Source organism: Nannospalax galili, unplaced genomic scaffold, assembly GCF_000622305.1.
Source record: "Nannospalax galili isolate Female #2095 unplaced genomic scaffold, S.galili_v1.0 scaffold1532, whole genome shotgun sequence".
Classification (NCBI taxonomy): domain Eukaryota; kingdom Metazoa; phylum Chordata; class Mammalia; order Rodentia; family Spalacidae; genus Nannospalax; species Nannospalax galili.
The window spans coordinates 30,030-42,938 of record NW_008330832.1 but is presented as its reverse complement, the minus strand read 5'-3'; the positions used below and the strand labels follow the sequence as shown (position 1 = coordinate 42,938).

General features: G+C 44.3%; 1 protein-coding gene across 1 annotated transcript; it reads left to right on the top strand.

Annotated features, from left to right (window-relative positions):
• The first annotated feature begins 5,998 nt into the window (after window positions 1-5,998).
• LOC115067619 lies at window positions 5,999-10,966 on the top strand. The gene is made up of 5 exons (XM_029555872.1): window positions 5,999-6,178; window positions 7,159-7,228; window positions 7,407-7,467; window positions 7,693-8,834; window positions 8,925-10,966. Exons 1-5 carry the CDS (start codon window positions 5,999-6,001, stop codon window positions 10,820-10,822), a joined length of 3,351 nt encoding a protein of 1,116 aa, XP_029411732.1. The 3' UTR covers window positions 10,823-10,966.
• Window positions 10,967-12,909: the final 1,943 nt, after the last annotated feature.

Below are 12,909 nucleotides of genomic sequence, written 5' to 3'. Positions count from 1 at the left end.
TGAAAAAGACTTTGCAGTTGTCCTTCTGTAAGATTCCAGGTACTTCCTTTCCCCATAGGACAGTTTCTATTTCAATCTGCTAGAAATTGCCAGAAGTGGAAGAGATTCAGGAGCTACAATGACTTGTGCAAAAGTGAGTAACTTTCCAACTAATCTTTATGTCCTCCTTCCTAGGTAGGCCTGCAAATCACCCTTGAAGAGTCAGGAACCTGCAGGAGCACCTCAATAGCATACCTTTTGGAAACTACCACTCAGCAAGTGCTAGAAGCATGTTACAAGGTTTCTGGTGAGGCAAAGGTGGGGCCTGCCCCTCAAGGCTGTTAAGACCATAAGCCTGCTTACCTTGAAAAGGGCTACAGTCTGCCCCTTCTTCAACCTGCCTCTCCATCTTTGGCTTCCTGGAACTCTAACCCCAACTCTAGAGCATTCTCAAGTTTCCTGGAAGAACTTCCTCAGGAAGTCCAGAAGAGACGTTCAGAGTCCTCTCTGACCCCTCAGTCAGGTCCCGAGAGGAACTCCATCTAGTGACAGCTGTGGTTCTATACAATTCCAAGGCCCTTCCAACTGTCCAGGAGGGCAGCCTGCCTTCTCATCCGTAAACATACAGCATCATGGGCAGAACCTGGCACTGCAGTATGGTCCTGGGATTGTGGGCAAGCATCCCAGAGCCAAGTCCAAGCCCATTCACAAGCAGGGATGAGACAGAGGTGAGTGGGCATGTGGCCTCAGGAGACACTTGCCATGAGTTGTCAATAAGGAATGTCAATGTAGCATCCCAAACATCAAGGACCAGAGATATCAGGAAGAAAGCCGAAAAGGAAGAACCTTCTGACTGGGCACTCACTATGGGAGCCAAGGAGAGGGCAAATTCTCACACATATGCACGCACATATAAAAGTAGTTTACATGGAATTATCCTATAATGGGGGGACAGAGTCCCTATTAGATACCACAGGCTATTAAATAAAAAGTCAGTTGTTGGGAATGAGTTCCCTCTTATGGAGTTATTGACCAGGGTTGTCCCATAAACCTCCAATCAGGCTGCTGCATTGCTCTTGGTTATGGTCTAGAACTTGATGGTAAGACTATTAATAAAGACACTGTATACTTCACTTAAAGAACATGAAAAAGTGAGCAAAACTTTCATCCCTACTAGTTAGCTTTCATGGTTCTGGAAGTTTGTGTGCATGCATATTAGTTACATTTCTGTTGCTATGATAAAACACCATGGCCAAGGCTACTTATAGAAGGAAGATGGTTCCAGAAGGTGAAAGGTTCATCATGGCAAGGAGGAAGATAGCACAGGTGGCTGGAATAGAAGGCTGAGGACTCACAATCAAGCAGGCACAGGAAACAGCGAACCTGGAATGGGGACAAGGCTAAAACCCACCCCCAGTGATATGCTTCCTCTAGTATGACCATAACTCCTAAAGGTTCCATGACCTATCCCAAACAATACCAATAATTGGGAGCCAAGTGTTCAAATACTTGGAGCCTATAGTAGACCTTGTTCAAGCTACCACAGCATGCTACAGGAATAGTAATAATCAGTCTTGCCCAGCTATGAACCCTGCAAGCTACAATAACGACTGGCCTGGCAAGAATTGCCCACTAGTGTAATAGTGGCAGGGAAGTTAGGAATAACCAATCATGTTCTGACTAGATTTAAGGTCTGCTTCACAAGATGAAGCCCATACCTGGCACTGTTATCAGAGCCAAGAACCTGTGGCTAGACCGGTCACAGGTGGTAGGGGGGAAAACCTACTACTGTTTTTCTGCTAAACATACATATTAAACTAACTCCTAGCAACTTATTGTTATACTCATTGATTAGTGCATCTCTCAACAGTCATCAGAAGCTTCATTTTATAGCAGATGGCAGTTAACACAGAGACCCACAACTTATTAATATGTAGAAAATAAGAGATTGTGGAGTGCCCAGCCATAAATGGGGCCCCTATATCGCACCCTGTCCTCCAAGGCTTAGGGAACATTGTGTTAAAGTGGGCAGAAAGAGTATAAGAGCCAGAGGTGGATGAATACAAGGAAACAATATTTTCTGGACACAGCAGGGCAGTTGTACATATGAACCCACAGCAGTTACGACAACATGCAAAAGACCTGTACAAGTTCAAGATAGGTTGGGGAGGGAGGTCAGTACGAGGCCTCAGCCCCAGCTGAGGAACTATTGGCAATTGATAGTTGCTGGAAGAGGAAGATTCAGTTTTCTTTTAAGGGTCTTACCCTGGGTAGGTTGACTCTGCTCCAGTGATGGATCCACACCCAAGAGATTTGGGGAACACAAATTGGACTCAAGAGTCATTTTTAAAAAGAAAAAATAGAGAATGTAAAATGAGGGATAGGAAGTTGGGGGCCAATCTGAGAGGAGATGGGGTAGGAAATTTAAATATGCTCAAAATACATTATATAAAGTTCTCAAAGAATCAATAAAAATATTATTTTTTTAAACATCAGAGAGATCTCAAGCAAATATCCTAATCATGCACGTTGGCATCTTAGAAAGACAAAAAAGAAGCCAAACTCACAAGCAGCAGATGACAAAGAATGTCTGGGAACATATTAATGAAATGCAGACTAAATGAGCAATACAGAGACTAAATCAAGCAAGAGTTGAACACATATGACCTATCAAACATACATCAGGAAGATTTAAACAACCTAAACATGTTCATCAGAAGCAATGATATTAGAGCAATAATGAAAATCTTCCCACAAAGAAAAGCTCAGGACCAAGAGATACGCTGCTAAATCCTCCCACACCTTTAAGGAAGAGTTCATACCAGTACTCCTCAAATGGTTCCACAAAGCTGAAAGGGCCCACTCTCAATATTGTCCTATGAAGCCAGCATTGCCCTGATACCAAAAGAAGATAAGCACATAACAAAGAAAACTCTGATCCAATTTCTTAATGAATATATATGCAAAACTTCTGAATAAAATACGAATTCAAATACATTAAGAAGCTCTTATATCACTATCAATTTGGGTTCATCTCAAGGATGTAATGTTGATTCTGCAAGTGCAAACCAACAGATGTGACACCATTAAATAAGCTTAGACAGAAATCACATTGTCATCTAGATAAATACAGAAAAAGCATTTGATAACTTCAATGTGCTTTAATGATAAAAGACCCACAATCAACTAATGGAACTCATAGAATTAAAACACTTCTGTACTGCCAAACTGTTAATTAACTGAAGAAGCAATCTATAGAATGGGAAAAAATATTGGCCAGCTATACAATCTGACAGAGGATTGGTGTCTGGAATATATAAGGAACTCAAAAACCTAAATACCAAGAAAATAGTCAAACCAATTTAAAAGGGGTCTATGGAATTGAACAGAATCCTCAGAATAAGAAATACTTATGACTAAGAAATATTTTTTAAAGTGTTCAACATCCTTATCCATCAGAGAAATTAAAAAACCACTCCAAGATTTCATCTTACCCCAGTCAGAATGGCTAAGATTAAGAAAACAAAAGATGACAAATGTTGGCAAGGATGTAGGGAATGGAGAACCTTTACATACTGTTGGTGGGAGTGGAAACTCACTGTGCCAGTACCGCAGAAAGCTGCAGATAGATCTACCAGATGATCCAACTATACCACTCCTGGGCGTATACCCAAAAGACTATTTCCTACTATAAAGATACATGCTCATCCATATGCATAGTTGCTCTATTCACAATAGTGAGGGAATGGAACCAACCTAAGTGTCCATCAACTAATAAATGGATGATTAAAATGTGGTTCCAATATACAATGAATTTCATTCAACTGTAAAGAAAAAACAAAATCTTCAGGTAATGGATGGAGCTGAAAGCGATGATAATGCATGAGGTAACCCAGACCCAGAAAGACAAACATTGCATGTTCTCATATTGTGGATCTTAGCATTGAATGTTTAGATTTGTGTGTTTACTTTAGAACCTGTAGAATCCAGGAAACTAGAAAGGGACCATTGGTGGGGAGAGGGAAGACAGATCTTAGGGGATGTGGTGATTTGAATGAGAATGTTCCCCATAGTCCACAAGTATTTGGATATTCTGTCCCCAGTTGGTAGGAGATCTTAGGAGGTTTGGCCTTGTTGGAGGAAGCACATCACTGGGGGGGCAGGCTTTGAGAATTCTTTTTTTTTTTTTTTTTTTTTTTTTTTAGCTATGCCAGATTTCCAGTTGTTCTCTGCTTCCTGTGCCTGCTTGAAGATGTGATTATTGTACATGATATATATATATATGTACATATATTCTGAATTTATTATTAAATTGAGAGCTGCTGCCTTCCTGTGCTTTGTCACAACCAAGACAACAAAGAGGAGAGGCCCTTGACTGAGACCCCAAGTGTGAAGGACATCAGTGGTGGGAAGGTTTTCTATGTTCCCTACATTGACTTAATAAACATCTGAATGAACAGGTGACCCATGAGTGGCTGAAATTCTAGACCCTCTTGAGCCCAGCAATAAATTGTTCTGATAGGCAAAAAAAAAAAAAGACCCACTGTATATATAGGCATAAAGAAGAACTTCTTGAATAGAATTCTAAAAGCACAGAAAATAGCCCTAAGAATTGACAAATGATGTTACATGAAATTAAAAAGCTTCTTCACAAAGATTCTACCCTTAGAGTGAACAGGTGCTTACCGAATGGGAGAAAATCATTGCCAGTTATACTTAATATCTATACTATATAAAGAATTGCAAATACTAAACACTACAAACAGCCTATCAATGAATAGAATAATGAATGGAACAGTTTGAACAATAGCAGCACAAGTGGCCAATAAATATTTTACAGAATGTTCAATATCTATATAACTCATGAAAATTCAAGTTAAAGCCATTTTAAGATTCCATCACACCATGAGTCCAGGTGTGGTGGCACATGCCTTTAATCCCAGCACTTGGGAGGCAGAGGCAGGTGGATCTCTGTGAGTTCAAGGCCAGCCTGGTCTACATAGTGAGTTCCAGGACAGCTGGGGCTACAGGGAGACCCTGTCTCAAAAAGACCAAAAAAAAAAAAATTTTCATCACACCTGTGTCACAATGGCAAAGAACAGGAAAACAATGATAAATTATACTGATAATGTGGAAGAAAGAGAACATTTATCAACTGCTATTGGGAGTGTAAACTGGGGCAATACTACAGAAATTGATATAGAAGTTACTCAAAAGACAGAACTTCCACATGGCCGGTTCTACCATTGCTGTGCATGTACTCAAAGGACTCTACATCCTGCCGACAGGATACATGCACAGCCATGATTATTGCTGCTCTACTCATAAGAGCAAGGAAATTACATATAAAAATGCCTAATATCTTTGTTAGTTAAAACAACATAAAAACAAAGAGTAAAACACTAAACGCTGAAAATGTCATTGAAGGTTTATTTCATAGCAACACATGAATTTCTAGTAGTAAGCATTGGTTTTATTTGCCCTTAAGATTCTATAGCTGAAGATAAATTGATATGAAAGTTTCCTAAATTTTATTTCAAACTGACACAGCTAAGTAAGCAATCAAAGTTCATGTCTGAATTTATGCAGAGTATCATCAAATTGTTAGCAAAGTATGTTCTGCAGACAGAAGACATCCTAAAAGTAATAATCCCTATGAAACACCTTAACTTCCTCATAGTTCAGTTTTTCAAAAACAATGAAACTGATGGACCTCAAGCAGACAACTTCCGGAAACCAGGAAGATTGTGGGGCTGAGAGGGAAGGAACAGAACATGAGGAACCCTGCCTCGGAATGCTTCAGCAGGTGGAGTTGGGAGGAGGGATCAGGACAGTCCAGAAGGCAGGAGGATGTGCTGGGTTAGAGGCTGGGGAAGGGCTGTGGTGCCCCTACCTCCTGTCAGGAGCTCTTTGTGATGAGGGGGCCACAGCTCTGTGATGTGGGCCTGGGCCCTCCTGACAAGGCACAGGCTGCCCTCCCAGGGCTCAGTTGTCTGAGAGCAGCAGTGCAATTCAGACGATGGGGAATGCTCATCTGCTGAAAAGCATTAGTGACTCATGGATGAGTCCCAGCGCTATTACCCTGGCAATGGACATGGTCTTTTCTATTACATGTGGAATAGGGCTCTTCGTCCTGTTAATCCCATTCCTGAAGACTTACCCATTGTCACCACCACCTGAGAGAGAGACTACCCAAAAGGTAAGGAAAGCCTTGGTTGAAACCCAGTAGAGGGGTGCTTTCCCTTTCACTTTCAATTTTCCTAATCAAGTAGAGAGATGGGGAGAGGCAATCTCAAGACAGAACAGAACCTCATTGTCCTGGGAATCTGTGTAGTGGGTGGAGATAACACTGAGAAAGACCATGGTTCAGTGCACAAATTTCTGAGGACACTGGGTCCTATGGGAAGGGCAGGCTCCGCAACATGCTTCATGTATGCCTTCCTCATGCACATGCTTTTCTGTTGAGATGAAGTGAGGGGACTGATGAGGCCAAGAGCATCAGATCAGGGACTGAATTGCCCCTGACTGACCTCAGGAAGCAGATCTTACCTCACAGCCCAAAAGCAGCTGCAGACTCAAGTCTGAGCCTTTGGCTCCTATTTGAGGAACATGGACTTGGTATGTGTGAGAGAGACAATCTCTTATGTTTTCCCACAAGAAAAAAAGAAACATTGTTATGTATATTACAAATGAGTACAGGCAAAGGAAATGGAATAAGGTCTCTGGCAAATGCGGAAATTCATATTACCATGAACACGGAATCCAAGCAGCTTGTCTATGGGAGGGGAGGCAGGATGGAGCCCCATCTCATTTGTGTTGTTTCTCACTGTCAGGTGACAAGGAGGGGGCAGAGAAAGACCAGAAAGAAAGTTAAGACTGCCAAAGGTAGGCTTTTTCATTCCTCTCAGAAATGGACTTCATCTCCCCTGTCCCTGAGTGATGGTGTTGTGCCTCTGAGAATGTAAGATGCAGAACACCAGGAAGGAGGGTGCTGGAAGGAAACCAGAATTGGGGAAACTTCCCAGGTTTTCCTGCTGGAATGAGACTGATTTATCAGGGCTGGTTGTTGTGCAGTGGGCTGGAAGGTAGTGGAGCCATGCTGTCTGACCACATATGGGAGATTACAGGTCCACCTGAGAACAGGTGGTTTCAGGTCAGTCAGACCCATTCCCCTTTCAGATTACCGAATCTGTGTCCCTCACAAGGCGCTACATGGAATCACAGAGGTTGGTGGAGGAGCTAGGACTTCGTACAGATGAGGCCCCTCCTTGCTACTTGCTCATTTTCAGTGAACCATGTCCTTGGACATTGGTACTTAGGCATTGGAATCATAGCCCAGGTTGTCTCCTTTAAGGGAAATGTCACTGACTCTCCTGTGAGAGCTCAGTCCTCTCCAGGATCCTTCATAACCTGGGCTCCATTTTCAGGTTGCAGACGTGGGAGAAAGAATGTGGAGGAGATACAGAGCACATCACAACCTTTGCCAATGTAAGGAATCCCTTTCTTTTGAAATTATTCATACCAGGACCCAGAATGTGACCTTGGTCTAGGGCTCTCTGTAGGGGGACATACCATGTGGGATGGGATTGGAATATAGCCCTGCTGCATGGGACAGAAGCAGTGGAGGGGCTGTGAGCTACAGATGACACCCAGACTTTCTGGCCTCTTTCTCCTCTGTGTGGGGCTAATGTTTCTGCCTCTTGTCTTCTGCAGCCACAAGGACAGCTCTTTACCCAACATGATGCCACACCCCTTTTGGAACGCCAATGAAAAACTAAAGCAACTTCCCCTCTCTCAGCTGCTTTCTTACCTCAAAGTTTTGGAGGGTCTTATGTGGCAGAGATGCAACAGGATTCCCTCAGACATGTCCTCTGTGCTGTCTGAGTCAGTGGTGGCCACTGCCTGGGTCTCTAAGAGCCCTTCCTCTGTAACAACTAGAACTGTCTCATTATCCAAAGCATCTGGATCTTTCTCCATTAAACAACAGGCCTGTAGATGTCCTCCACAGCTTTTCCAGGGCCAGCCCTTGTCACACCAACTTAAGACACTAAACTTGGCAGGTGGGACAGAGATCCAGAAACAGGTTCAGCATCCATGCTCTACAACAAACCAAATACCTTCTTCATTCAAGAGTAGCAACTATGAAATAACATGTCCTACCCCTGAGATGAATGCATCAGTATCCTTTCCAACAGAAAACCAGACTCGGCAGACGTGTATCAAATGGAAGGATGCTTTAGGCTCTAACAATCAAAAATATCAAGTCAACATTGACCAACCCACTCGCAACATTCCCAGAGGCAGCCAGGCCACAGAAACGATCAGGTCATCATCTGTCTTTCCTGAGCATTGTAAGACCCTCCCACACTGTGAGGAGGACCGAGAGAATCAAGAGAAGATGACTGCAAATGCAGAACAACCAGGCCTCCCCTTCAGATTCCTTCCATCCCAAGAACCAATGCATTCTCAGGGACATTTCCCAGGAAATAATCTGTGCCAGTCCAAGAACAGGCCTGAATTCTTCCAGCCTGCCCAGCCCCACGTATTTGATTCCAAAGAGTGCAAATTTAGCAAGATGGTAGGGTCCATGCACTCCGGAAACCCCTTAATGAAGGGTCCAGTAAACGTTAGCATGCACGACCCCATCGTGGAAGACCCAGGTGTTGGTACCAAAGATCTGCCTTGCACTTCAAGAAACACCTCTGGGAAGGGGCTGAACCTTATAAATTCCTCATTGTGGATAGATCAGTCATCATATATAAACACCTCCCAGGACCCTTTCTTCCCTGACCCAAAAACTCACGTCAGGCTAGAATCAGACACTATGCAGTTTCCTATGAAGCACAAATGGGGACCACACTTACAGACCCTTGAATCAAGGGATTCCACCGTAAGGGAGGTTCCAGACTCATTTCTTCCTCAACCTACATATCTTTCCTCAACCACCAGTATTTCTAAGGCTGACTACCAGACAGCTACAATCCTGGAAAAGTTACATCAGCGAGATCCAGGAGGGAAGGGGACAGAACCAGCATCAGTTCCCAGGCTGCAGAATCATCTGTCTGTGCACTTACCATCAGAATTTCAGGAGACCCAAAGAGCAATTCCATCTACTGGTAGCCGTGGACCCTTAAGGGCCCATGTAGCTACATGGCAGAGCCACCGGAGCACTCAAGCCCGTGCTTACTGCCTTCTGGCAAGAACACAGAAGAGCAGGACTATCCTGGGGACTGGAAGAGGCAGCTTGCAACCAAGTATCAGCTCAAGAATGGCTAGGCATGAACCATGGGGTAGGCCTGAGATTGTGGCTTCAGGAGACCCCTGCTGGAGTGGAACAATGCTGGAGCTCCAAGAACAGGTCCCACCTTCAGTGGCCAAACAGATCAACCAACCTGTGGAGGAGAAACAAAACACACCTTTTGCATGGAAACTGACTCCAGAATCCAGACAGAGTCCAGGTGAACAAACCATCAATAGTCATGTCAGTAACTTAGTAGCTGAAGGGGCCAGTAGAAGTCCAGGTCCTTCCAACACATCTAGTCCACAGGACTCAGAAGACCCAGCTGGAATGGCACATGTGTTTAGGGAGGCTGCATTTGAACCAAACAAGCAACCAAAGGCCTGGCCTGCTGGCCTCCGTGGAGACTGCCCCCAAACCGTGTACCCTGCCACCATGTGCCTATCTTCACAGAGTTCATTGACAAGCAACCAGGACAGAGAAGAAAAACTGTCATTCCAGGGACTTGGTGCTCACAAGCAGGAGTCTCTAGAGCCTACAGTCGCCAAACAGAAGATTCCAGGAAGGAAGCACAAGATATTTGTTCCTAATGAAGAAAAGGAGGCCTTTATGAGCTCCGAAGCAGGAAGCCAAGGAGAAAGCTTTGGAAGAGTGAGGCCTTCCCAAACCTGGGCCCTCAATACCTCTGCCCAGCTCAGGGATACAGTCACTACTGAGACCAAGTCCTCCCTTAGCAAGCTGTGGAAGGGGACGGCTCTTACAAAAATTTTTCTCAAGGAAATCGTGAGGAGTGTTCTACGATGTCTGAATCTCAGCAAAAGAGACCAGGGAAAAGAGGATTCTTTAAAGGATGGGCGGCATTCATCCAGGCCCCCACCAGCTACTGTGCAGACCCAGATGTCTGTCACAACACAAAATCTTGCCAATATGTTAACTGAAGCGCATTCACTCCTTAATATTGTCATGCAGATCCTGGTGGACAGGCTGGGCCTTCAGGTTGGGGACCCAACAGTAAAATGGCAGAAAGTAGAACCATACACATCCCAGGTGGGTAGCTCCCCGCTTGCTCATGATGGTCACTGTGACCCAGAGGGAAACAGACTAAGAAGAAGAATGAGCTGTGGTCCCCACAGCAGCCCCAAGGGATACAACCATCCTTTCATGTACAGGGGAATTAGAGAAAAACGGCAGTCAGGAGCTGCTGCTCAGAGAGTCTGTGATCGACATCAGTGCAGAATGAAGCGAGAAATGGTCTGCGGCCACCTCCCCCGTCCCAAGGCAAACAACCATGCATTCATGTACAGGAAACTGGGAGAAAAGCAGCAGTCAGGCACTCGTGACCAGAGGGCCTGTGACCCACATCAAATTAGAATGAAGAGTGAGATGGAATGTGGTCCCCAAAGAAACCCCAAGAGAAGCAACCATCCATTCATGTACAGAAGAATTGGAGACAAACACCAGTGGCAGTCAGACATTGCTGCTGAGAAAGCCTGTGACCCAAATCAAAGCATGAAGAAAGGAATGGACTATGACAGCCTCGCCAGCCCCCAGGAAAACAATCATTCATGTTTAAAGAAACCAGAGACAAAGGGCAATCAGGGATAACTGCCCCAAGAACCTGTGTCCCCAGATGGACCATACCAACATAGGCCAAGGAAGAATCATCTCAGGCCATGTTGGCCTTTGCTTGCCAGGAAATCTTTAGAAATCTATCCTTTCCACTCAAGCCATTATTTCCCCCATGCTTTCCTGGAAATAAACATTTGCTTTTGGCAAAAAGTCAGTCCCTGCAAAGAAAATATGTTTCCTGTGCGAGCACATACTCTGTATGCTACTGGCTCCTTCCCAGATAGGAACTGATTTGTAATAAACATTTGTCTCTTTCAAGAAAGTAGTACAGTGCTGGGGAAGGGGAAGGGCAGCATTTCATCTCCCTCAGTGCAGCTTCTGGAAAGGATAGCTCACAGGGAGGGGACAGTTACACTGAGGTGCCACCCTCACCCAGTTCCATCATTGTGCAGTTAGTGTTGATCATTCCTTCATTAGAGATACAGCAGAAAGTCTTTAGGTTTTTTCCAGAATGCACCAGTCCAATGAAGACCCCCACCCAAGGGTCTGGATCAACATTTTTTTTTCATAGTTTGTTCTACCTTGACCTTTGTGTTACTATGAGCATAGGCATGCAGAGGTACCAGAGGGCCAAGTACTTTCACATGTCATAAAGTAGGTACAGGAATTTGGGGGGAGTGTGGCAACCCCAGTTCTCAGATGGGAGAATCTTGTCACACAAATTTCCAGGTAAGGAACAGAGACCGTCTAGCCCAGTAGCTTCTACTTACCCTGATGCTCAGGCTCTTCCTTGAGCCCAGCAGCACGTCTTACCACAGCCCGGATGACAAAGCAGTGTCACCTTCCCCGGTCTTTGCCTTCCTCTCTGACTAGAGCAGAATGGAACTTGCAGCTCTGGGAGTATATGACCACAGGATGGCTGCTAAGGGGCGTTCCACACTGGCACGTTCAGTAACAGAAGACATACCTGCAGAGAGTGTACGAACACCTCAATGAATTGACAGGCACCTCCCTTGCAATCTCATAGCCATGCTGCCTACGACATCATCTGGGCCAGGCCCAGATCCCTGAGACCCCTCTGTCATCAGAGCCCCCAAGTGGGGTTTTCTACTTGGGCTAAAAGCTCCAGAAGGTTCTTCCTAGGGAATGTACTTACTTCTCCATCTAATACAGAATTTTTAAAATGCTGTTCACATCTGATGAAAGAATATATGTCTTATTTTCTTTGATGTTGATGTTTAGTCAAAGGCATGAACCGCCCATTTTCTCCACTGCATACAGTATCTTTTTATGCTAATCCTAGTTAGCGCTGTGCTGACATCTGGATCTGCAGCTCATGTTGCACCTATGTTACTTTGGTATAGAGAATTTCTAAGTAGGTTTGTAGATTAATCCCTGGTGGGATGTTTTATATAAATAATTTCAAAATCCACATTCATCCTTAAAAAATGACAGTTAATACTGAGGCCCAGGATTTAAAGCCAGCTATAACTGAGGGCTATGAGCAGCTACTCCTGCTTATTCCTATTCTACGAGCTTTAAGAAGGAAAAGGACCACGCACCGCCCAGCACAGTTCAACCTTCAGTCTTTCCTTCTATCAGCAGTCAGGTCTGCCCTCCTCACTGACAGGTCCTGTCCTAAGCAATGCATTTTTCCATCCCTCTTTTAACCAGCTCTTCTGTTTACCCTATTTAATGTTCGTTTCCTGCATATATTTATTTTTACACCAAGGTAAAGCAAATGTATGGAAAGTTTACACAAGCCATATATGTGGTGCCAGTCCATTACCTTAATGCAAACGCACAAGCACAAGGTGAAAATACAGAGCACTGCCAGCACCTCAAAGCCCTTGCGCTCCTCTATCATCACAGCCACACTCTCCACAAAGGAGCCTTGGCTTAAGGACTTCCTCCTTGCATCAATTAGAATCGTCACACTAAGCATGCATCCCTCAACTCAGCAATGTTGTTTGGTTCATAGAATGTCTTCTTTCTAAATGGCATCTTTCACTCAGCATGATGTCAAGAGATGCATCTGTGTTCTGCATACCCATGCTTTTTGTTTTGGTTTGGTTTTCTTGTTTTTTGTTTTTTGAGACGGGTCTCCTGGAACTAGCTATGCA